This window comes from Caretta caretta, chromosome 8 (assembly GCF_965140235.1).
Source record: "Caretta caretta isolate rCarCar2 chromosome 8, rCarCar1.hap1, whole genome shotgun sequence".
NCBI classification, from domain to species: Eukaryota; Metazoa; Chordata; order Testudines; family Cheloniidae; genus Caretta; species Caretta caretta.
This window is the reverse complement of record NC_134213.1, coordinates 564,115-589,803: the sequence shown is the minus strand read 5'-3', so window position 1 is coordinate 589,803 and position 25,689 is coordinate 564,115. Positions and strand designations below refer to the sequence as shown.

The following is a 25,689-nucleotide window of genomic DNA, read 5'->3' as shown; positions in this document are numbered from 1 at the left end:
CAAGGGGTGTGTGCGTTTCCCTTTATCTTCCCCCACCATGAGAAAGATCTGATCTGGCTCAAACACCTAGCTCCAGGAGAGGGCTCACAACTCAGCAGCCTGAGTAAAGACGATGCCCTAAGCCTCATCCCCGTCCTCTGAATTTCACCCCAGCAGTACCCTTCTCAGCTTGCTGGCTCCATGACTCCCTTTCTGAGGTGCCTAGCTCTCCCCAGCCAATGCATGGCTAACATGGGCATCTAACTCAGGGCTGCGAATGCCACTAGGGGCCTGGGAGTCAGGCTTTGCGCCATCCAAGAGCCCATAAAGCTGTAGCTGAAGCTGTTCTCACACAGCTCCTTTTCTGTGTCTTGCCCCACCCTAGCTGTTCACTGCTCAGACTCTAAGCTGAGAATGCCCCTGCCCCGTTTGTTTGGAAAGCCCCCTCTGGGTGATAATACAGCCATGCTCAGGGGCTGGAAGAGCCCGCTTTGTGAGGCAGGACTACGTTAATTTTGCATAGCTTGGCTCATTCTGGTTGTAGCATGTAAAGGCCCCGTCAGGACAGGGCCCTGGTGCACTGTGTGCTGTACAAACACATCGTCCTGCCCATAGCAGCTCACAAACAAACTGGCATTAATGACAAACAAGGGGGAGGGTGGGCATAATACATGGTGCTGTTGCAGGGTCACTTCACAAATCAATGGTCCCAAATCACCTGGAAGGGGTTTCTATGAAAATAAATTAAATCAGCTCTCCCCACCTACCACCGTGCCTGGCTGGTTCCTGGAGGCGTCGCAGCAGGGGATGGGGCTAAGAACAACTTCAAAGTATTTGAAGGGTCTAAACCCACGGGAGGAAGTGGGAGTATTTTAGGTGCGCCAAAGGTGTGACATTTCAAAAAGGAACATGGATGCTGAACAGCAAAATGGAGGCTGTATATAAGAAAAAGTTTCTAAAGAGTGAGGTCTATTCAGGGACAGGAGAGTCTCCTCAGGAGAGCTGGGGCAGGATGGGAGCCCCACTGCTTTGGACTAAGCCTTGGAGAAGACACTGTAGGGAACCTTCCCACCCTGTTCCCTGATGGGAGCAGATACCATGGTGACAAACATGGGCAGATGACACAAAGTTGCCCCATAGCTTTTTCCTCTCTACATGCTGGGGCTCTGGGAAGGTAGAGGAAGCAGATGAAAATGCTCTAGAGCAGTCTTCCTACCTTCTCACCACATCCTTGTACCCAGGAGCCTGCTTGTCTGACACCGGCTTCAGGAATGGGCCACAGTACCTAGAGGGACAAGCCCAAAGAGGCAGGAGAGAATCAGGTTTGTCCCCCACTGTTCACGTGACTCTCGAAGAGGGGGCAGCAGGTCCACTGTTCCTCTTCCCTGGTGCCCATGAAGGTTGATTGTGGGGCCAGTGACTAGCAATCCCTAGGGGAAACACAGGAAGGATGGCAAGAAACCTCGGAGTTCACTGTTGGTGGTCGCTAAGGCAGGAATCTGAACTCCGTTTCCTGCTCGAACCAGTGGCTGCCAAGTTAATCAGATGGAATATACAGGGCCAGTGCCTCGCGTTAGTCCCATCCCTGCAGCAGGAGGCATTCCTGCTACAGAGACGGATGTGGGTGAACCCAGCGAGAAATTATCCATTTTACTCTTGCCCTCATGGGTTAGAGTTAGGGACAGTGTGGACAGGGGCCAGGAAGTTTCATTCCCAGCTCTGCTGCTGCCCCTCAGTCCCAATCTGCAGTCCCTCTGCTATTCTAGCCCTGGACTTGTCTCCCACTCCCCCCAGCTCTGCCACTGCCCTCAGCCCACAGTCCCCTGACACTTCAGTCCTGCTCCCCACACCTCAGCTCTGATGATTCCCCTCAGTTCACTGATTCAAAAAGTCCAAGGCCAGAAGGGACCATTGTGACCTTCTAGTCTGACCCCCTGTATAACACAGGCCAGAGAACTTCCCCCAGATAATTTCCGGTACGAGCTGTCCCCCAGAGATACACACCTGTGGCTGGCTATCATCTTCCAGATGGACAGCAGCGTCTTTTTGAAAAGCAAATGTCGCAGTGAGTTAGCGCAGCTGAGCGGCACCCTGCACAGAGGAGAGGTTATCAACTCATCATGCCAGATAAGGAGCAGGGGGATGTACTGCCACTGCTGGCCTCCAGGACACTCGGGAGGAGGGAAGGTCACTGCTCTTTAGCTTGTAGTCTAAACAAAACACCTTCCAGGTAGCTACAGGGCAAGTCTCCCCATCAGGGATGTATGGAGTGGCTCCCCCATCAGGGATCTATGGGAAAGTATTTCCCAAGGCACTTCCTTTGTTTGGGTCCCTCCAGAGACTCTCTTTAGGGTTCAGCTCAGTCGCAACAGTTGCCATTGGACCCACAACTCACAGGCTAGAACAGGTCTTTAGCAATGGTTGAGCCACCAAGGCACCATGTGCAGAGTTTACTAAAGGCAGCAAAACCTGGGGAGAAGTCACTGAGCTCCCGCGGGATCACTGAGCTCTCTCAGTCTGGTGGTGGAGAGTCTCTTTTGCTCAGATCCACAAAGGGACTTTCAGCGCTGCTGTGATCCACACAACTCCTGCTCAGCTGCCACCTAACCCTGTAGGTGCCTAAATTCACCAGGCTGTAAAAGTTCCCTCAGCACCGAAGTTTCTGCCTCTGGGGATGAGCTCTGCTGCCTCAGGCAGGTGTCTGGAGGCCCACCTCAGGTATAAGCCTTAATGAGATCCCCAAATGGATGGAAACAGGCACTCCTCTGTTTAGCTTGCCTGTAGGGCCCACACTGGCCCAGACTTGCTGAGCATGGCTGCCCTGCACAGCATGGCCAGGGGGGAGAGGGCAATAACCTCTCTTATGGCCTTTAGCTTAGTGGCTAAGGTACGCACCTCGGAGGTGGAAGACCCAGGTTCAGTGCCCCTTTCTACTTGGTGAAGCAAAGGGCTTTGCTTTCAGGTAAGGCCCCTCGTCATTGGCCTGTTGGAGAGTCCAAGGTAGGGGTCTTTCAGTCTCTCTTGTTGAGGCCATTCCACTTTGTATTAATGAATTAAATATGAATGAGGTCAGAGCACAAGTGAGTATAACTCTATAGTCCAGGGGTTAGGGCTCCTATCTGATTAGGGAATCCCTCTTCATGCTTCAGAGAGGGGACTGAACAGGGGTTTCTCACATCCCAGGGAGTACTCTGAGATTAGCTCTGCTCTAGGAAATATTTTGGGAAGTTATCTCGTTAATGTGTCACGGCGCTAAGCAGCAGGTCAGACTAGATGATCACAGTGGGGCCTTCTGGCCTTGGAATCTATGACCCTGTAAGGAAGGCCTCAGCCACCTGACTCCAGGAGAGGGCTCCTGGCTGTGGATCGCAAGCAGAGACAAGTACCTCCAGGCACCCTGGATTTAGGAACTGAATGCTGTGAGGGGGTGGGGCTTAGGATACTTCCCTCTCCTCAGCCTATCCCATTGGCCAGTTTAGGTGGTGCCTGCATAGTGTGCTCATGTTCTGTGGATCCTCATTGTACAGGGACCCTTGGCACCTAACCCAGGCTTTGTGGATGCCAAGGATATTCTAGGCACCTGACATTAGTTGTTGCAATGTCTAAGTCCCTTTGTGGATCAGGGCCTTGTCCCTGCTGCAGCCCTCCAGTTCCCATGTTCCATTCCATGGCCCTACATCATACCTAGCCTCCTGCCACACAAGTGCACAGAACTCACGTGGGAGTCTATGCGATGGTGGCCTGTCACTTTAAGGATGTCTGGCTCCTTGTGCTACAAGTGTGGGAATGGCTGTGAAATGAATGAAGCAGGACAAGGAGTCCAGTCTTTTGTCTTTCTTTCCACAGAACGAGATGCTGTAATTGGTGTGAATATCTCCATAGGAGGAGGCAGTGATAGCTCTGACTGGTGGGTGTCTGGTGTGCAGTGTTACTACAGTTAGACCACTACTAAATCACAGTGTAGCAAACTGGTAATCAGCCAGGACTTGAGGCACAAGAAGACGCAGGGTTATAGGTAGCAATCATAGAAGGTGAGATGAGCTGAATCAGGGCAGCTCTGAGGAGAGGCCAGGAAGCTGGGTCCAGAACTGGGCAAGAAGCCGCAAACCACACTGGGGCAAAGGCCTTTATTCTGGTGACTTTTGTTCTCGTTCCTGTCCTGGAAGAATAGATTTTATTTTATGTTCTGCTGCATCCTTTTCTTTGGAAAGCCAAACCAGCTTCTCCAGTGTGTAACAGAGCCTGTCTGTCACACACCCTCCCCAGGGCAGGGTTGGCTCGGCTGCCTCAGCACATCTCCACCTGGGAGCGGGCCTGGACTCTTGTGCCTGGCAGAGCATGCCAGGTAACCCCGAAAGAAACACTGGGGTTTCCTGTACATTTGGTTCCCACCCCCCATTTCACTTTACCTGCATTAGGACTAGCATCCAAAGGTTGGATGCTCTATTATCACCCAGGCATCCAGGGCCCTCTCCTTCCCCCTGTTCCCTGGTGTTCGCTCACCTTCCGTGAGATGACCCCCTCCATGTACATGCTCTCTGTCTTGGGCCCATGGAGACAGGTCCACGCTACGGCATGCAGGTGGAGCGAAGGGGCCACAGCATCAGCAGCACCTACCAGACCCAGGGCTGTGCTACTCACAGCTGTGAGGAGGCTGCGCTCATGAGACTGGAGTCCACCAGGGATGCTCTAGAAGGACTGTAGCTATCACTGTTATCATGTGCGGAGAGATCGTTGTCCTCCTCCAACAAGTGGCTCTCGCCCTGAGCACGTTCTGCAGGCTGCTCCAGAACATCACCCTGGAAACAAACAGAAAGGAGGAATAATGCCTGCAGGGCTGGGTACCTCAGTGACAGGGATGCCTGGCAAAGCAGCAGATCAACTGGAATCCCCCAGCCAGGGGACAGACTTGCTGCATGTCCCCGTATTACAGCCAAGCTTCAAGACAGGGTCTTTATGGTCTCCTGGAAGCTGTTCTCTTAGGTGGGCAGAAAGGAGCTGTGAGTCTCCCTCTGTGCATCTGACACTCACCTTCAGCCTGTAGGAGCTGTGAGTGTCCCTCTGAGCGTCTGACGTTCATTTTCAGCCTTTCAGTCCAGTGGCGGCTGGTGGCCAATATCCCCTCACCACACCTTTCTCATGCTACCAGAGTGGCCACACTCTGTCCATCAATAAGGCAGTCCCCAAAGAACAGCCCAGATGGATGTTACCTTCCGCCGGTCAGTCCAGAAACTAGGAGTGGCATACGGGGAGGTCCAGGGACAGAAAAGAAGCAGAATGACCAGTGGCTAACAGAGTTTAGCAAGGGAAGGGGCCTGACCAGTAGCAAAAAGGAAATGGCTGTGAAGGGAAAACTGTGCCATAGGGAGTTTGTGTGGTCTATTGACACAGGTTTGAGCTGGTTCCAGCTCTGGAGGGAAAGATTGGGGGCTTAGATAGCAGGTTCAGACACCAAGAGAGGCCACACGGGTACTGAAAGGGAGGCAGCAGACACATGGCAGGGGGAGATGATGATGGATTAGCTGAGGAAAAGGTAGACGGGAGGATGTGATAACTAAGGCACATGGTCAATCAGGAAACAGGTACTGGTACCTTGGCAAGGAGGGACAGCAGGCCAAGGAGGTTGTAGCATAACTAGTGATCAAGAAGCTACTAAAAGAGCCCACCAGGAAACTGAGATGTGATCCTGACTGGTCAGAGAACAGTGAGGTCACTGGCCTGCAGCCCACAATGGAACCCTGAACTTTGCTGAACTGATCGTGCACAGTCAGGAAGGCTTCTCAAAACGCATGGGCCCTCTCCTCTACAGAACTGCTTGCACTCCCAGAGTCAGCACGGTCACACCTTAGGAAGTTCTGGACACCATAAAAGAATCTTGACTCGAAATGTGTGAATATGAGCCAAAACTTTCCTGGCTGTTGTAAGAGAGTCATGGGCCACTCCTGACCAAAAGAGCCAATCCCAAATTCAGGGAAGGAATCTTCCCTTCCTCTTTCAAACATGCAATAGTCCAACCAACACTGAAGAATCTCATCCTGGCTACATCAGTTCGAGCCAACTACCAGGATCAGTATCCATACGAAACCTTCGGTTCCTGAGCAAGCTCACAGAGAAGCTAACCAAAGGCCAACTACAAGCTCACCTAGGAACACAGGAATTGCCATATTGGATCAAACCCAAGATCCATCTAGTCCACTGACCATCTAGATCAGAGAGAAGTGTTACTTAGGGTGCTAGAGGGGGCGTAACTAGGAGTAGTGGATTGACTCAGAACAGGGCACCTTGGAAAGCGCCAGAGGGTGAGATTTGAGGCTGTGGAACAGGCTCCCCAGCGAGATGGAGGACTACTCCATCATATGGGACTTTGGAAATTGGAGCGAGCCCTATAGATACATCTCCAGGACACCCTTGGCCTGGCTGTACAGGAGAAGCAGGTGGACCCTCAAAGGCACTTTTCATCTCTTGTATCTGACTCTGTGACATGGCAACGCAAAGGGCTTGGCCACAGATAGCAAGGGTACTGTCCTACCCAGCCTTATCATTGCTTTTATTACAGTAACACCTAGAGGTGTGAAACTGAGATGGCCTAGTCTGAGCCCTGCATGGACACACAGGAGACAAAGAGTCTAATACAGAAGACAAAGTAAGGATCATTATCCCCATTTTACAGATGGTGAACTGAGACCCAGAGAGATTGTGACTTGCCTGAGATTTATTAATTGATTTATTCTGTTAGACTGACCTCACACTTGGTAAAGCAACCCTCATCCTTTCATGTATTTATACCTGCTCCTGTATTTTCACTCCATGCATCTGATAAGTGGGTTCTAGCCCACCAACGCTTATGCCCAAATAAATTTTTTCGTCTCTAAGGTGCCACAAGGACTTCTCGAGATCACACAGGCAGTCTGAAAGGAACCCAGGTCTCTAGACTCCGAGTCCACTGCCTTGATAACAAGACTAGGTGTTTTCATGCATTTACCTCCACGCTGCCTGGGAGCACCTCCTCCAACGCACTCATGTCCGAGGAAGTCTCATCCAGAAGCAGCTTCCTGTTCTTCTCTTCCTCCTCCATTTCTCTTCCATTCTCCACTGGAAACTGCAGCTCTCTCTGCTCTCCTGAATCTCCTTCCTCCCCTCCTGGAACTTGGGGCTCTCCTGTCTCCTCTCCTAGAATCTGTTCTTCCTCAGCTTCTCCAGCCTCCCAGCCCAGGACCTGCAGCTCTCCTGATACCTGTGGTACCCACTCCTCCCGCACCTCTCTTCCTGGGATGTGCAGTTCCCCAGCCTCTTCTATCAGGAGCTGCAGCTGCCTTTCCTCCTCTCTTGGGACTAGTGGTCCTGCCATTTCTTCCTTGAAGCTCAGGACTTCCCTTTCCTCTTGCTGCCCAGAGCCACAGAAAGTCCAGTGATTCTGTTCTGAGTCTGTGCCACTAATGCAGAGGGGTTCCATGAGGTGGGTCACCTGTAACACAGAGCAATTTATTACCAACTTCAAACTACGAGAGCATGAGTGATTAGGAGGAGGGAGGGATCAGCAGCATGAACCACATAGGGCTCCTCCATTACAGCTGCCTTTTCACCTTCAGGGACTTTAATAAAGCACAGTGTCCAAATCAAGAGCATTATTAAAAGAGCGTCAGCCCATCACCTTTTAAATGGTTGGCTCTGCATCAGGATCAGGAGACCCACAGGCAAGACAACCAGCCAGCCACTGTGCCCTCTTTAAATATGGCAGACTTGGACTTTCCTTTGAGAATACAGTCATTCATCTAAATGGGCTCTAGGGGTCTCTGTTGCTCCACACTAACAGGTTTCAGAGTAACAGCCGTGTTAGTCTGTATTCGCAAAAAGAAAAGGAGTACTTGTGGCACCTTAGTGACTAACCAATTTATTTGAGCATGAGCTTTCGTGAGCTACAGCTCACTTCATCGGATGCATCACGAAAGCTCATGCTCAAATAAATTGGTTAGTCTCTAAGGTGCCACAAGTACTCCTTTTCTTTCCACACTAACAGTTATACATGGCAGAGATGCTCAGAGCATCAGTGTTTCCAAGGCATTGTTCTAGAGCAGTGCTTCTCAAGCGATCTGATGTGGGGGACCGGCAATTTTTTTTCCAATGTGCATGCAGACCGGCAGCTGATGGCTTGCGGACTGGCACCGGTCTGCGGACCACCACTTTGAGTAGCACTATTCTAGAAGATGGGTCATGCAGACTCTTCTCCAGCTACCCACTGCAGCAGCCCTACCTCCAAGAGGAACTGCAGAAGACTGTCTTGTTCACACTGCCCTGCCTCTTCCTGGAACTCTTCTCTGCCATCCTCCCATACCAGAGGTTCCCTGGACTCCAGCCTGCGATCCTCTTCTTCTTGACTGCTTTCCTCTTGTTCCTCCACAGCGGCCTCTTCAGTCATCCTCCAGCTCCCCACCTCCAGCTCCAGGCTGGAGTCCCAGGAGCTGCTGAGAGACAGGCAGCCACTACTCTTCACAGAGTCACTGGGAGATTCTCTGTTGGACTCCAACCACAGCCACGCACGACCCATCTGCAAAAAGACACAAGGGGACAGGTAAAGCCATTTGTTTACAAATTAATCCCAAACTGCACAGACTCCAGCTCATTCCCTTGCATGCTCAGAAAGCCAAACATTGGAAAACCCACATTCGGAGCAGAACCTACTCCTGACCCCAGAGGTCACAGCCCATTTTCTGCTGCAATCAAAGGCTCCTGCTGCACCACAGAAACTGTAATTTCTGAGTGATTGGACCTAAGTTTTTATACTACACTCCTCTCTGGCATCTCAGCACCCAACCCCTGAGGGCACTCATCCTACTGCACTCAGAGGGGACTGGGCAGGAATGAAGCTTGCACCTTTGTCTGTCTTGTACAGAAGGGGTGCAGGAATGTGAGAATGCAGCTGACAGAAGCAAGAGTTCCCCGGAGGAGTGGTGCCTAGGGAACTGGAATGCTATTTAGGTACTGTGAATAATCCCTGATTTCAAGGAATGCTCACCATGACAACCTCAGCTCCCAAGGGAGCACTTTGGAATCTCCTCAGAACAAGAGCTCTAGAAACACTTGTTTTAAGTGAAAGCTGTGATTAGATGGAGAAGGTGGGGTCGGTTGTGTGTGCCAGCCCTAAGGGAGTTAGAACAGAAGAAACATAACCACCCATTTGTACTCCACTGGGGGAGAATCCTATGGGCACTTTAAGAAGATGAAAATATTTTGAAAAAGTGAAAAACCATTTCTTCAGATTCTCCTCAGCAGCACAGACCCTGCTCACTTAAATGGTGTAAATCCTATATCATGCCAAAGAAGTCCATGGAGTTGCTCCAGATTCACATTAGAGTAACAAACAGGACTGGCCTATCCTCAAAATCCTGAATCCTTACAATGCAATTCTGACCTGACAGTCCATCAGAAAAACTCGCTTCTAAGCTCTTCTGGATGGACCATAGACCAGTGCAAAGCTCTTGCGAGGCAGCTCTGAGCAGTGGTGTTGGAGTTTCATATTAGTCAGGTGGGGCCTGATTTGCAGAGGTGCTGAGCAGCCACAGCTCCCACTGACTGCACTTGGCACTGGCGGTGCTCAGCATTCTGCAGATCAGACCCATGGCACCCAACATTCCATGTGGCCTTGGCACCAGGAAAGCTGTTTGTTTACTTTCTGGAGATGGCAGCAGGAGGAGTTTGCTATTGAGACCCTCCTTCAATTTTACTGTTGGAGGAAACAGATGGAATTTGATTCTTGAAATGACAATGAGACAACATGATGACTCAAACTGGTGCTAAGTGAAAGGCACAACACAAAAACCTTATTTATCTCCTGTGAGCAGTCTGGACTCTGAAATATACCGGAAGGCTGAGCTAGGTCTACATTTCTGAAATGTGGCTAGGTTACTGCTACTGCAAGAACCTTCACTTTAGCATTGTGTGACTTGTGGATTTAAAAATAATATAGGACTGCACAAATCTGCTCCTGAACTAATTTAATATTAAAGTTTATGTACATATACATGCCCAGGAAAAAGACCTGTTAGACATAATATGTCCCTTCTGCTTCCTTCATTAAGAACTGTGTATTGTGGAGAAATTCAGCAGTTTGGATGGTAGGATTCGAGGGCTGAATCTATCAGTTACATACAGTGCATAGTACATGTCCCATTTACTTCCATTTACAATTTCACTTTTGTCTCTCCCTTCCCCTCCAAATACAGGGAAACAAATATTTGCCAAATTATATCATTTAAAAAAAATCAGCTGTTTTGGGGTTGAGCACAAATAGCCCTGAATTCTTTATTTACAGTGGAGTCTCCTTGCCCATTCCAACAGCCGAAAGGGTTTTATTTAAGCTCTCTAGAAAAAGCTGAGAAATGTAAGCCCCAAAAGTAAGTTTTCCAAGAAGATAGTGTGATGTGTGTTCGGAGCAGAGATGCCACCTCAGACTTGCAGGCAAACGCCCCCTGGAGGGTGAGAGACTTACTGCTTGGATATATTTTCAGCCCAGTTTTGAAAGATTTTTGGTCACTTTTAGTATCTTCATTTAGTGACTGGTGCTGTTGCTTCTTTGGGGGACCTAACATTCTCATACTGTTCTTGTCTCGCAATCTGCTTAACATCCAGGTCACACAATGTACAACTCCCATCAGAAGGAGGCACAGCTGGTGGCAGATAAGTTCTATTTTTCCTCGGTTTGGTTAAACTAGACAAACTTCAGTGCATTGTTTCCTGTGCCTTAATGTATCTGCAGCAACACTTAATGTATCTGCATCAACCTGGGGGTTACAGTGGACGAGAAGCTGGATATGAGTCAACAGTGTGCCCTTGTTGCCAAGAAGGCCAATGGCATTTTGGGATGTATAGGTAGGGGCATTGCCAGCAGATTGAGGGACGTGATCGTTCCCCTCTATTCAACATTGGTGAGGCCTCATCTGGAGTACTGTGCCCAGTTTTGGGCTCCACACTACAAGAGGGATGTGGAAAAATTGGAAAGAATCCAGCGGAGGACAACAAAAATGATAGGGGACTGGAACACATGACATATGAGGAGAGGCTGAGGGAACTGGGATTGTTTAGTCTGAGGAAGAGAAGAGTGAGGGGGGATTTGATAGCTGCTTTCAACTACCTGAAAGGGGGTTCCAAAGAGGATGGATCTAGACTGTTCTCAGTGGTAACTGATGACAGAACAAGGAGTAATGGTCTCAAGTCACAGTGGGGGAGGTTTAGGTTGGATATTAGGAAAAACTTTTTCAGTAGGAGGGTGGTGAAACACTGGAATGTGTTTACCTAGGGAGGTGGTGAAATCTCCTTCCTTAGATATTTTTAAGGTCAGGCTTGACAAAGCCCTGGCTGGGATGATTTAGTTGGGGATTGGTCCTGCTTTGAGCAGGGGGTTAGACTAGATGACCTCCTGAGGTCCCTTCCAACCCTGATATTCTATCATTTGAGACATATTTAAATCATTCTGCTAGTTGACTCTTTCATCATTAGATGCAGGGAGCAGCATTTCATTTCACGACAGTTTCTTCATCCCATTCTCCAATGTTGGGGTAATAGCTCCAAGACAGGTCAGAGCCAAAATCTCCCACTTCCACTTTCAGCTTCCTTTGGCAAACTTAGAGGGAAGGAAGAGGAACGGAGTATGGACAGGATGAAAGGTGATTGGTAATAATGGAGAGAGTAGAAACTGAAGAAGTGGACTGTCAATTTGTGACCAGGATGGGAAAGAGAACCAGGAAGCATTCAACCTGGCTATAGGTATCAAAGAGTTCTCAGATAACCCAGCGAGTCAACAACTGAGGAACCTGTCTTGAGGAAAAGAAGAGAAAACTATAGGGGACAAACCTCATGGGCATCCTTGTGATATGAAGCAAGCAGCTACTTAGAGAGGTTCTTCAAACCTCCTTAGAAAGCAAGCAATAGTAATCAGCCACTCCTTATTAAAAAGAGTGCAGAGAGATCTCAGGAAGAGACACACAGATAATAAGCTGATGCGCTGTCCCCCTGGAGCGAAAATATGAGATGCAACTGCCAGATGGACAGGGCTATTAGGTTGTCTGGCAAGTCTTCACTGATGACACAGTAGAACCATTATGGGGAACTACAGATTTTCTAAGACTTCAGGGATCTTAAGTGGAAAGTCAAGTTATATTCTCCAGAATCCTTTTGGTCCAACAAATGAAGGTGGAAAATACTGGAGATGAACCATTAGCTGCCTGGCTGGCATGAAGCTGAAGGTTTTGGTTTTGTGGAACACTGGGCCACATTACAGTGGGAGAAGAGACTGTATGAACAGTTAGGATGGCTAATTTAGATTAATAGATTCCCAGGCCAGAAGGTACCATTGTGATCACCTAGTCTGACCTTCTGCATAGCACAGGCCAGAGAACTACCCCAAAATAAGTCCTATAGCAGATCTTTTCGAAAAACATCCAGTCTCGATTTAAAAATTGCCAGTGATGGAGAGTCCATCGTGCCACTTGGAAAATTGTTCCTAGGGTTATATACCCTCACTGTCAAAAATGTACACCTTATTTCCAATCTGAATTTGTCTAGCTTCAACTTCTAGCCACTGGATTGTGTTAGAGTTCTCTCTGCTAGACTGAAGAGCCCATTATTAAAGATTTGTTCCCCATGTAATCTTAGACTGTAATCAAGTCACCCCTTAACCTTCTCTTTGTTAAGCTAAAGAGATTGAGCTCTCTTTGAGTCTGTCACTATAAGGCAGGTTTTCTAATCTTTAAATTATTCATCACTATTCTCTGAACCCCTCTCCAGTTTGTCAACATCCTTCTTGAATTATGGGCACCAGAACTGGACACAGGATTCCAGCAGTGGTCATACCAGTGCCAAATCCAGAGGTAAAATAACCTCTCTGCTCATACTCAAGATTCCCCTTTCTATGCACCCCAGGATTGCATTAGCTGTTTTGGCCACGGTGTCACACCGGGAGCTCATGTTCAGCTGACTATCCATCAGGACCCCCAAATCTTTGTCAGAGTTGCTGTTCCCGGGATAGACTCTCTCATCCTGTAAGTGTGGCCTGCGTTCTTTGTTCCTCGTTGTATACATTTAGTTATACCAAAACACACATTGTTTGCTTGCACCCACTTTACCAAGTGATCCAGATTGCTCTGAATCAATGACCTGTCCTCTTCATTTATCATTCCCTCAATTTTTGTATCATCTGCAAACTTTGTCACACCTGGAAAAAACATAAAATCATGACTAATAATGTGGGAATATTTCATAATATTTTTATGAGGCCAGCTTGTGCCTCAGTTTCCCCATATGCTGTTATACAGTAGGTGGAAAAGGACTGTTTGTGCTCAGAGCAGGATAAGAGACCTGGGTGCAGGTGTCACCTGTCTGGGGATAGATCCCCATATCAATGGAGCATTGAAAAGACAATGGCAAAGCTAATTGACCAGACACTGACACCCAGCAAGCAAGGACCCAAAGGGATTTGGATCTCCCCACTTCTCAGCAGGGAGGCTGAGCAACACTCCCCATCTGAAGAACAAAAGACTGGGAAGGTGTGAGGTGGGGGATCAGAGTTGGAGGCTGGAAGGAGATAGGGCTCTCCCTGGAGGCTGACAAAGGAGGTTAGACTCAAAGACAGAGCTTAAACCAAGGGGTTCAATACAGTTTGGCTGGGCTGACCAGAATGGACTATTCTTTAACCTTAATTCCTCTGTGCTACCCTAAGGACTTCCTGTGCTGTGTTCCAGTTAATGAATAAACCCTACTGTTTTGACAATGCTGTGTGAGTGTCGCTGCAAATGCTTGGTGAGGCACATTAATCCCTGAGGAGCGTACAAGTCTCCAGTACGGTCTGTCTCAGCTAGACTTGCTGAATGGAGCTCACATTGTAAAGCAGGGGGGCTGAAGGCTCAAAGGTCCAGTCTAAGGAGGCAGTGAAGCCATGTGGCTTACCCTGGAAGAAGAGTGAGATGTCTAGGGGGTCTGGCACACTGAAGGGGGTCCTCCTAAAGACAGTTTCAAAGCACCGATCCTGTGGATCCATGACACCAGGTCATTGATAAAAAATGTTAAATAGCATACGGCCTAGAACCAATCCCTACAGGACCCCACTGGAAACACAGCTGCTTGATGACAATTCTCCATTTACAATTACATTTTGAGAGCTAGCAGTTAGCCAAGTTTTTAATCCATGCAATGTGTGAAATATTAATTTTACATTGTTTTAGTTTTTTTAATCAAAATATTGTGTGGTACCAAGTCAAATGCTATTCGGAAGTCTAAGCATATTACGTCAACATTATTACTTTTAATCAACCGAACTGGTAATTTCATCCAAAAAAAATCCAGTTAGTATGACAGGATCTATTTTTCCATAAACCTGGCTGGCAGAAGACTAGCTAGAGCAGCTAGGTACTATTAAAACAACATAAGGGGAAGGTGCTAAGTCATCACAGGTGATATAAACTCAGTGTGTCACAAACAAATTGAAATGATGTGACAAAGAATGGAGAAATCTTTCAGTTGCTTATGTCTGAGTAACAAGCAAGAGGAACTGAAAACTCTCATAGATAAGAAGAAATGATATAATTGGCATTACTGGAACCTGATGGGACAATTCATGTCAGGAATGTTAAAATCCCTGGTTATAACTTGCTTAGGAAGGACAAAGAGGGTAAAAGATGGGGGGTGGTGTGTGTGTGTGTGTGATATGCTACATTAAAGACAACATTACACGTTTAGCATTATTGATTACTCAGGCACAGAATCTTGTGGGGTATGGAAAGAAATACGGTATTATGGGGGCCTTCAATTTGGAAAATGTATGCCAGAAGTCTCATGCTGCCAGTAATAAAACATCATTAGAGTTTCTAAAAATGGTACATGACAATTTTCTAGCACAAAAGGTATTGCACCCAGCAAAGTAACTTTTGGACATTATAATTGATAAAGATAATTAACTACCGGACAGGAAGTTGGTGCTTGTCTCGGGACCAGTGATCATAAACCGATTACATCCAGTGTCAGCAAATAGAGGACAGTCCCAACTCTCTATCTATATTTGGTGCTACAAAAGCTCATTTCCCAAAGCTGAGAAAAACAATCAAAATTGATGGGCAGAAAAACTCAGACAGAAAAATGTGAATGAAAATTGGAAGTTTTTATTAAATGGCAAAAAAAGCCACATTTGCATGATCCAGAGAGAAGAATTGTTGGCTAAAAGCCCACGCTGGTTCAGTGGTAAAATGAAGGCAGAAATTACAATACAAAAACAATATATAAATGGTAAAAGGGGACATACAGAGCAAGCAACATCAACTAGAAGTTAGGAGCTGCAGAAAATTGCTAAGGAAAGCTCAAGACATCAGGAAAAAAAATTGTTGTGCTTAGTTCTGCCAATCACAGGAGGTTTTTAAAAAAGTCTATAAGGAAGTAAAGGAACCTCAGCAATGGTACAGACCCTTTATTAGACGGTGACATTGTTAATAATGATGCATGTTGACCTATGATCTAGTCATATCTGAGTTATGTTAAAGTATATTGGCTGACAAATATTATAATGCAACTAAGGGGTAGATGTGGATTGGTTTATAATGCTTGTTAGAGTGGACATATGCCACAAAGGGAGTGGGAGAACGAAGACAGTAAAAGTGTAAGGCTTTGCTGTAGTATAAAGGTAACATTTATGTAGTGTGAGGGCTAGTGCAGCAGGCTTAATTTTCAGTTAGCTGAAGTAAGCCTGAGGGTTTGACCTAGAGGTCAAATAAGTGTATAGTCTCATACTATGGTCACAAACAAGTTAACTGCAGAAATACAGCACACAACAGAATTGCTTAAATAAATTTAAAATAGATGTTTAGGTGTTTTTGCAACTAATAACTATGGAAATAATTGTATTGATGCAAATGATTTATTAAGGACTTAGCTGACTCAAACAGCTTTCTGACTACGGACATAAGTTAAGTGTAGTCACATGGAACACCACATGTGAACAAAGGCAGGGCCCACATTTATTATGGTCAAATCTGGCCATAGATCTATATGGGCTTAATAATTTAGAGGTACAGGAGATTGAGATATTTGCTTAAAGCCTTGGGTGCACTCTATCTGCCAACCAGCATCAACTGGATCAGGACTTGCTCACTGATGTGCTCTACTGAATGATTTTGTCTATTGTTGTTTTCTGTGAATCTTAGGAGTATGTTCATAACCCTACAAGCTCTCTTTTTAGTTGTAGCTTGATGTTGTTTGGTTATATTAACAAGTGGACTTATTTGGATGTTACGTAAAGCATTTACCTACATCTTATGTAGAACTGCTTGGGAAAATTGTGGGGTAGTAAAATAGCATACCTTTCCAATTTCATACACAGAGCAGGCTACATGTAGAAAAAGCAGAAGTGTCAATAAATATGTCTGTTCTTTATTTGGAAAGAAGCAGGAGGATTATACTAATATTAGACAAGGATATTGAAATAAGTTCCAGTCCACGAGTAATTAAGGAGGATGTTAAACAATTATCTACAAGAAAAACATTGTTAAAACACATCTGGGTAACTTGCACCCTCAAGGAGTTGGCTGAGATTTTTGGCCCACTATTGTTAATTTTCCAATAAATATTGGCATAGAGGGAAAATTCCAGAAGACAGCTACTGTTGTGCCACTATTCAAAAAGGGCAAGTAGGGTGATGCGGGTACCTATAGGACAGTTTGCCCATCAATCCCAGCTAAAATATTTTTTTTTGGAGGGGGTTGGGGGGGGGAGGAAGAAAGATCTGAATACCATTAGTTCTCTAGAAAAAAGGTCCTGTAATACCAAATTCCATTCTTTGATGAGATTACTTCCTTTATCAGTGAAACTTGTAACTGTGTTAATGTAATAACCTTAAACTTTTGTAAGGCTTTTAAATTAGGTCTTTGACTTAGGCAGAGTAATTACTCTTTTCTGGAGTCACTCTTATTCTGCAATACAGCATCCACAGAAGGAGTTATAACAGTATAATTATTTCACTACACTCATGCCAGTCAATTTTCCCATGTAGGCACATCCTTAGTACTGTACAAAAATGATTAAAAATTAGCTCTATTGAATATCAATAAAACCCATGGTAAATGGAGTAAGAACTGGCTAATAAAAATTAAAAAACCCTCAATAACGGGGGATTTCAATTGTCCCCATATTGAGTAGGTACATGTCACCTCAGGACAGGATGCAGAGATAAAGTTTGACACCTTAAATGATTGCTTCTTGGAGCAGCTAGCCCTGGAAGCCACAAGAGGAGAGGCAATTCTTGATTTAGTCCTAAGTGGCAAACAGGATCTGGTCCAAGAGGTGACTAAAGCTGGACTGCTTGGTAACAGTGACCATAATATAATTAAATTTAATATCCCTGTGGTGGGGAAAACACCACAGCAGCCCAACACAGTAGAATTTAATTTCAGAAAGGGGGACTACACAAAAATGAGGAAGTTAGTTAAACAGAAATTAAAAGGTACAGTGCTAAAAGTGAAATCCCCGCAAGCTGCATGGAAACTTTTTAAAGACACCATAATAGAAGCTCAACTTAAATGTATACCCCAAATTAAAAAACATAGTAAGAGGACCAAAGAAGAGCCACCGTGGCTAAACAAAAGTTAAAGAAGCAGTCAGAGGAAAAAAAGGCATCCTTTAAAAAGTGGAAGTTAAAGTCTAGTGAGGAAAATAGAAAGGAGCATAAACTCTGGCAAATGCAGTGTAAAAATATAATTAGGAAGGCCAAAAAAGAATTTGAAGAACAGCTAACCAGACTAAAAAAAAATTGCTATTACTTTTTGAAGTACCTCAAAAGCAGGAAGCCTGCTAAACAAACAGTGGGGCTACTGGACAATCGAGATGCTAAAGGAGCACTCAAGGACAATAAGGCCATTGTGGAGAAATGAAATGAATTATTTGCATCGGTCTTCCCAGCTGAGGATGTGAGGGAGATTCCCAAAACTGAGCCATTCTTTTTAGGTGACAAATCTGAGGAACTGTCCCAGATTGAGGTGTCATTAGAGGGGGGTTTGGACTAAATTGATAAACTAAACAGTAATAAGTCACCAGGACCAGCTGGTATTCACCCCAGAGTTCTGAAGGAACTCAAATGTGAAACTGCAAACTAATTGTAGTTTGTAACCTACCATTTAAATCAGCTTCTGTACCAAATGACTGGAGGATAGCTAATGTGACGCCAATTTTTAAAAAGGGCTCCAGAGTCGATCCCAGCAATTACAGGACAGAGCCTGACTTCAGTATCGGGCAAACTGGTTGAAACTATAGTGATCAAAATTGTCAGAGACAGATGAAGGAAGAGTCAACATGGTTTTTGTAAAGGGAAATCATGCCTCGGCAATCTACTAGAATTCTTTGAGGGGGTCAACAAGCATGTGGACAAGGGTGATCCAGTGGATATAGTGTACTTAGATTTTCAGAAAGCCTTTGACAAGGTCTCTCAGCAAAGGCTCTTAAGCAAAGAAAGCGGTCATGGGATAAGAGGGAAGGTCCTCTCGTGGATTGTTTCCTATCTTTTAACTAGTTAACAAAGGGTAGGAATAAATGTCCAGTTTTCAGACTGGAAAGGGGTAAATAGTGATGTCCCCCATGGGTCTGTACTGGGACCAGTCCTATTCAACGTATTCATAAATGAATTGGAAAAGGGGGTAAACCATGAGGTGGCAAAATTTGCAGATGATACAAAACTACTCAAGATAGTTACATCCCAGGCAGACTGCGAAGAACTACAAAAGGATCTCAAAACTGGGGGATTGGGCAACAAAATGGCAGATGAAATTCAATGTTGATAAAAGCAAAGTAATGCACATTGGAAAACAATCTCAACTATACCTGTAAAATGATGGAGTCTAAATTGGCTGCTACTACGCAAGACAGAGCTTGGAGTCATTGTGGATAGTTCTCTGAAAACATCCACTCAATGTGCAGCGGCAGTCAAAAAAGCAAACCGAATGTTGGGAATCATTAAAAAAAGGGAAAGATAAGACAGAAAATACCATATTGCCTCTATATAAATCCATGGTACACCCACATCTTGAATACTCTGTGCAGATGTGGTCGCCCCATCTCAAAAACGTTATTGGAATTGGAAAAGCTTTAGACAAGGACAACAAAAATGATTAGGGGTATGGAATGGCTGCCATATGAGGAGCGATTAATAAGACAGACTTTTCATCTTGAAAAAGATGACTAATGGGGGATATGATACAGGTCTATAAAACCATGACTGGTGTGGAGAAAGTAAATAAGGAAGTGTTATTTACTCCTTCTCATAACACAAGAAGGAGAGGTCACCAAATGAAACAAACAGGCAGCAGGTTTCAAACAAAAGAACTATTCTTCACACAATGCACAGTCAACCTGTGGAACTCCTTGCCAGGGGATTGTGAAAGCCAAGACTATAACAGGGTTCGAAAAAGAACTAGATAAGTTCATGAAGGATAGGTCTATCAATGGCTATTAGCCAGGACAGGCAGGGATGGTGTTGCTCAGCTCGGTTTGCCAGAAGCTGGGAATGGGCAACAGGGGATGGATCACTTGATTACCTGTTCTGTTCATTCCCTCTGGGGCACCTCACATTGCCTCTGTCAGAAGACAGGATACTGGGCTAGAGGGATCTTTGGTCTGACCCAGTATGGCCGTTCTTATGTTCTAATAGATCTCAACAAGTAGTTGTCAATAGGAAATAGTTGACTGGTGGAGTTTCTATTGGGGTTCCACAGGGATTGGTACTAAGTCTGATGCTATTCAACATTTCATCAGTGATCTGGAAGCAAATATAAAAATCACCATTTTATAGATGACACAAAGATTGGCAGAGCAGTAAACAATGACGACAGGGTAGTGAAACAGACCCATCCAGATACCTCAGTAAGCTGGACCTATTCAAAGAAAATGCATTTTTAATACAGTCAAGTACAAGGTCATACATCTGTGAACAAAGAATACAGGCCATACCTATAAAACGGGGGACCATGCTGGAGGGTAGTCACTCTGCAAAGGACTCAGAGTCATAGTAACAAGCAACTAAACATGAGCTTCCACTGCACTGCTGTGGCAAGAAGGGCTAATGTGATACCTGATGTATCAACAGGGGAGTAGTAGTTGTGAGATCTTGCCTCCATGTATGGCTTTGGTACCCATACTGGAATACTGTGCCAATTCTGGTGCCCATCTCTGCAAAAAGGATGTTGAAAAAAATGTAGAGGATGCACAAGAGAGCTACGAACATTATTTCAGGGCTGGAAAAATGCCTGAGCTCTTTGCCTCTCACTGTAAATTTGTTTAGTTTACCAAAAAGATTGAGAGGTGACAATTCTAGTCTAAAAAGTACCTTCGAAGGGAGAAAATACATGATTCTAAAAGACTCTAATTTGACAGAGATGGGCATAAAAAGGACCAGTAGCTGGAAACTGCAGCCAAATTCAGATTAGACAAATTTTAACAGTGAGGTTGATTAACGATTAGAACTACCAACAACAGTTGTAGATTTGCCCTCTCTTCAGGTCTTCAAATTAAGATTGGATGCCTTTCTGGAAGTTATACTTTAGTGAAACAAATTTGATTCAATATAGGGGTAACCAGTGAAATACAGGTGGCCAGACTAGATGATCTAGTGGTGTCTTCTGGCTTTAAATTCTTGACTCTCGGGCGGGGAGGGGTGGTGGTGGTGGTGAAGGGAGGAATTGATCTATGTACGTCGACTTCAGCTACTTACCACAGTGTCTTCACTGAGATGTGTTGATGGGAGACGCTCTCCTGTCAAGTCCCCTTGTGCTTCTCGTTGAGGTGGAGTACTGGAGTTGATGCTAGAACGATTGGCGGTTGATTTATCGTGTTTGTACTAGACATGATAAATTGACCCCCACTGGATCGATCGCTGCCCATCGATCCAGCCGGTAGCGTAGACAGGCCCTCTGGCTCCTGCATCCCTGGGTGAGAGGACTAAATACAGTGCAAGGTACAGGGTGGGTAAGTGCGTAAAGCAGCCCATCCCCTGCCTACTGCAAACTCAGGAAGCAGCAAATACAGTCCAAAACAAAACCTGCAGAATTTACGGCCTATGGGATCACATGAGGAATGTACATTTACAGTGCGTAAGTCTCAAATTAGACTTTAAAATGCTGAGGTTCTGACACTTCTTGCAGATTAAAGAGCCTCTGGTCCTCTTCATAAGAGCAAGGTCATATCCTGATGCACTTGTCCGAATTCCCTCTCCTTCCTACCCCACTATGGTGCAACATTCTGGGCATTAGATGCTGTTCTCCAATCCAGAGGTGGCCACATTTCAGCCGCTGGTGGTATATGCAAACAACTGGAAAGTACTTCAGGATCCATGAATATGAGAAGTGCTATGTACATGATTCTAAATCAGTTTAATTTCCTTCAACAGGTCAGTGATGCACACAGACATGAGTCAATACAAACACATTATACACACACACAAACCCTGGGATTCTCACCCATACTTTATTATACACATTTACACTTCACTAATAAAAATCTGTACACTTCACATTACAGTATGTCCTAGCCACCAGCTAGCTAGCTAACATTGGGACACAGATGTGGCCTGAGACTGCTGCCCTAGAACAGGCAGTGGGGGCTGCTCTTCCTTTCCAGAGAAGTTTCTTCAGCTTACACTTATCAGAGAGGACACTGTTTTCCATGTAGATGAGCCAGGACAGTGGAACAGGCCTCAGCAAGAATCCTGCCTGCATTCAGCTCTTCCCCTATTCTGTGAGATGGGCAGGCATGGTGCTCACGCCTTGGCTCAAGATGCCAAGTAGTGCCTTGCCTCCTGCCTACAGCCTTATTTCTTCATCTTCATGTCAGCCTCAATGGCACAGCGACGGCCTCGGGTTCCCCCATCCTAATCAAGATGCAAACAAAAGGAAAAAGGTCTAGTATTAGCAAGGATGGAAAAAGCTTCCTTCCCTACTCAAGGGACTGGGAAACTGCACAGATGGAAGACAAAGCTCTCTGCTTACTGGAAGCTAGGGGAGGGAAGTACACTGCAGTCTGCTGTAAGATAGGCAGGGGAGACTTCCTTGAAGACCTTCCTACAAGAGTCAATGTGGGTCTAAATATATGAAGTCCCACTGGGGACTCAGAATCCCAATGCCTCTATGGTCTACTGAAAGCAGGAAGAGACAGAAGTTCAGCTGCTTCTCACCTGGAGAGACAGGCTTTTTGGGGCTAATACAGTGCTGCTTTTTATTATGTGAAACATTCCAGATGAGCTGTTCAAGTGGGAAGAGGGGACTGTGGGCTAACATACCTGACCAGCTGCTCATCCCTACAGGAAGTGTTCCTCCAGCTTGGTGACCCTGGCTCTAGCTCCCTAGCTTCGCCGCACAGCTACTCTCCATGAGTGCAGGGCAACTGGAGGGCTTCTTCTCATCGGATCCCTCTCCCTCTGGCTGACAAGCATTTTAGCAGAGGCAGCATCTCTAACAGATGTGTGAGAAAACAAACCCTCAAAACTTCTGTTCCCAGCTCAAGGGCCTGAGCTCCCAGGAAAGGAAGTGCTTTTCCAGGCTCTCCCAAATGAGCCGAGAGGCACAGCAGAGGTGCCTATAGAGGACTGTGGTTGCTTCCGGATCCATGAAACAAAGATCAGAGCAGATCCCCCCAGTCCTGTAGCCTGCTCTCAGTGCACACTGTCCTGGATGGGAGGAGGGCGGCTCCTATATATGCATGAACAGGTGTGAAGTGTATAAGAATCTGCAGTGCTGCATTTGACCCATTGTAATAATTTGGGGTCTAGCAGGCCAATCCCAATGGGGAGCTCAACTGGGGAAGAGTGCATAAAGTTTATTAAATGTTCCAGTCTCCCATAAAAAAAGTATAGGAAAAGGTATGAAACTGAGGCAAAGACTGAATTAGTCAAAACAAAAAGGCCTACTGTATTATCATCATGTTTGGTAAACAAGAGTTTGGGACTGGAAATCAATAGATCAAAATTGATGTGTGGGAAATTAGGCCTAAGTGGTGTACAAGACCACCAGGGTACCAGCTATTCTGCCCATCACTCCCTCTTGGGTCCTTCAAAAAGGACAGACAATGGGGAGAATCAAGCTGGCTGAAGTACCAGTGGACTGGTTGGCGCTTCACCATCATGGCTGCTGCCACCACCACCGTTTCCTAGAACCCACTGTTACGTCTGTGTCATCTTGATCCTGAGGGGTGTCCTGATCAGACCTGGCTAGAGAGAGGGATCCAGATTACACAGACCTCCGCCAGCTCCAGCTAAATCCTAAATCCCACCTGCTACGGGAGGTCTTGGTTCCTTTTGTCACTCCTCTCCTCAGGTATCCTTATCCTTCCCCACCTTATTTCTTCTCTTTCCTATCCATCTCCTTTTGTTTAACAGACTGGCTTCACCAGTGAAGACTGCGTGTTTTGTAACACTGCAATCAAAGGGAGCCAAGAGCAATGCCCTGAACAGTCCAACAGAGGTACAAGTTTGCCAGGTTTTGGCATGGGTGATAAGGCCAAGTGCAGGCCCTGTGTTTCTCTAGCAGAGAAGCAGCAAGTCAGAGTCAGCACCAGAAGCTGCATTTCCAGAGAGGCTGGTTCACATAATGATCGCAGAGCTATTCTAACCAGTGTCTCCATGCACCGCAGCATCTGAGTATTTGACCCTCTTGACTTTGCTGTTCTTTTCTCTCTCTCCCCGCATGTGTCTTGTTCCAAAGCAAACAGGATCGGACTTTAAAAGACAATTACCACCATTCTTTAATACCATATAAAAGACTGGCAGTTTTCCTTAAACGCTCTAGTGCTAAAGGGAAAGGGAATAGGGGATACTGTTAAACTGACAGCCCTACCTAATATTTCACATGTTTTTCCTTCTTTATTGCATCTTTAGTAAATGTTAAAAAGATTTTTAATGAACTAAGGTGGCCAAGGTCTCTGTTACACCCCAAGCCTTGTGTAACTGTTTAATGTTGTACTATGACAGGGTCCCTTTAACACAGGGGTAGGCAACCTGCGGCACGCAAGCTGATTGTCAGTGGCACTCACACTACCTGAGTCCTGGCCACTGATCCAGGGGGCTCTGCATTTTAAATTTAATTTTAAATGAAGCTTCTTAAATATTTTAAAAACCTTATTTACTTTACATACAATAGTTTAGTTATATATTATAGACTTATAGAAAGAGACCTTCTAAAAATGTTAAAATGTATTACTGGCACACAAAACCTTAAATTAGAGGGAATAAATGAAGACTTGGCACACCACCTCTGAAAGGTTGCGGATCCCTGCTTTAACACCTTTGACTCTCTGGGCCCACATATTCCACAAAAAACAGCACAACAGATCTGTCTTCCCATTTACGTGGGGAGAAACTAAGACAAAAATCACGGGAGAAAAAAGGGAAGTAGATGACTGTGCCGCAACCCCGCAAACCAGAAGGAAAGGCAAAAGCCATTCCCTACCCTGAGGGCAATGGAATTGAGAAGTTTCTTATTTGATGACCCTAGATGTACATCCACTAGTTTAATGCATCGCTACAACGCCACAGATTCTGTGAGTGTGCCACAATCCCGCAGACAAGGAGCCAGCAGTACCTTCCAGCTCACAGTTACCTGCCGCAGTCACTCAATACTTACAAAGAGAGAGAGAAGGAAGGCAGGAGAGCCCATGGGGACGCTGTCCTGTCAAAAGGCCAAAGAGATTTACTGATCAGATTGCACAGATATGAACATGCAAACACCCTACAGAAGCCACACAACCTGCATGCTCATAAAGGCAGAAAAGCAGGCACCCGAAAGTTTCCCTCCCGCAAGATATCACACAGAAACAAATAAATAATTAGGGGAAAAGGAAGGACCATGAAGTGAGGATTCTGTGACAGCAAGAACACTAGGTCAGGAATTTCCCTTCACTCCACCATGTCGTTTCCAATCAAGGTCTGCTGTGTCCCAACACCATTTTGGAGCTCTGTGCACTCACCCTCTATTTCCCACAGCAGCTATGTAGCTCCCAGATGACAGGATACATCAGTTGCTACCATATGAAATGATTTAATCAAGACTGGATGCCTAGCTAAGATACACATTACTTCAGCAACAAGTTAAGCTTGATGCAAGAATTATTGGGTGAGGTTCTCTGGCCTGTGTTACACATGAGATCAGACTAGATCACAACAGTCTCTTCTGGATCTAAAAATCGGCAAACCAGACCATCCAAGGGAGGGACACTGGAGCATTTCTCCAGTTCTTGATTCTCCACCCCAATCTCCCTGCCAAGCATGGACTCCTCCAAACCACCCCCTGCTTCTTTAAGGTTCCGATTACTACTTTAATACAGACAAAAGGACAGAACTATCACAATTGCTGGGGTGATCCACAAAAGTTGTCTGTGTGGTAACCTACAGCTGCCACCTCTAAACTCTAACTGAAGGTCACATTTCCAGAGAGGTTTGTTCACATAAGGATCTCTGAGCTAGTTTAACCCCAACTGCATTCATGCACCCCAGGGTCTGATTAGGTGACCCTCTTCTGCAGCTCAGTAGGATCCTCCTGAAGGAATCCCTCTCTCACACAAAAGCATAAATCACCAGCCTCCTTTTCCCCTCACCTTCTCTGAAGCATCTTGTTTCCGAGTGGAATCTCGCCCACGCAGGCTCTTTGCACTGATCCCGGACTCTGATGTCTGCATGATCAGCTGCGTGGCCAGAAATTGCTG

The 25,689-nt window shown here is 45.8% G+C and overlaps 1 protein-coding gene across 4 annotated transcripts in view; it reads right to left on the bottom strand.

Moving 5' to 3' along the window:
• BRD8 (bromodomain containing 8) overlaps positions 1 to 25,689 on the bottom strand; it is a 51,708-nt gene that overhangs the window by 9,572 nt on the left and 16,447 nt on the right. For 3 of the 4 annotated variants that reach the window (XM_048862400.2, XM_048862402.2, XM_048862403.2), the window contains 3 exons: positions 25,582 to 25,686; positions 24,612 to 24,656; positions 21,424 to 21,865 (listed from right to left, as the gene is read on the bottom strand). In XM_048862400.2, coding sequence (XP_048718357.1) covers positions 21,806 to 21,865; positions 24,612 to 24,656; positions 25,582 to 25,686 — 210 coding nt within the window. In that variant the 3' untranslated portion in view covers positions 21,424 to 21,805. Of the gene's footprint in view, positions 1 to 1,195; positions 1,265 to 1,983; positions 2,071 to 4,620; positions 4,779 to 6,961; positions 7,445 to 8,230; positions 8,525 to 21,423; positions 21,866 to 24,611; positions 24,657 to 25,581; positions 25,687 to 25,689 lie in introns of those variants that run through there. The other variant, XM_075131193.1, reaches the window with a different exon arrangement.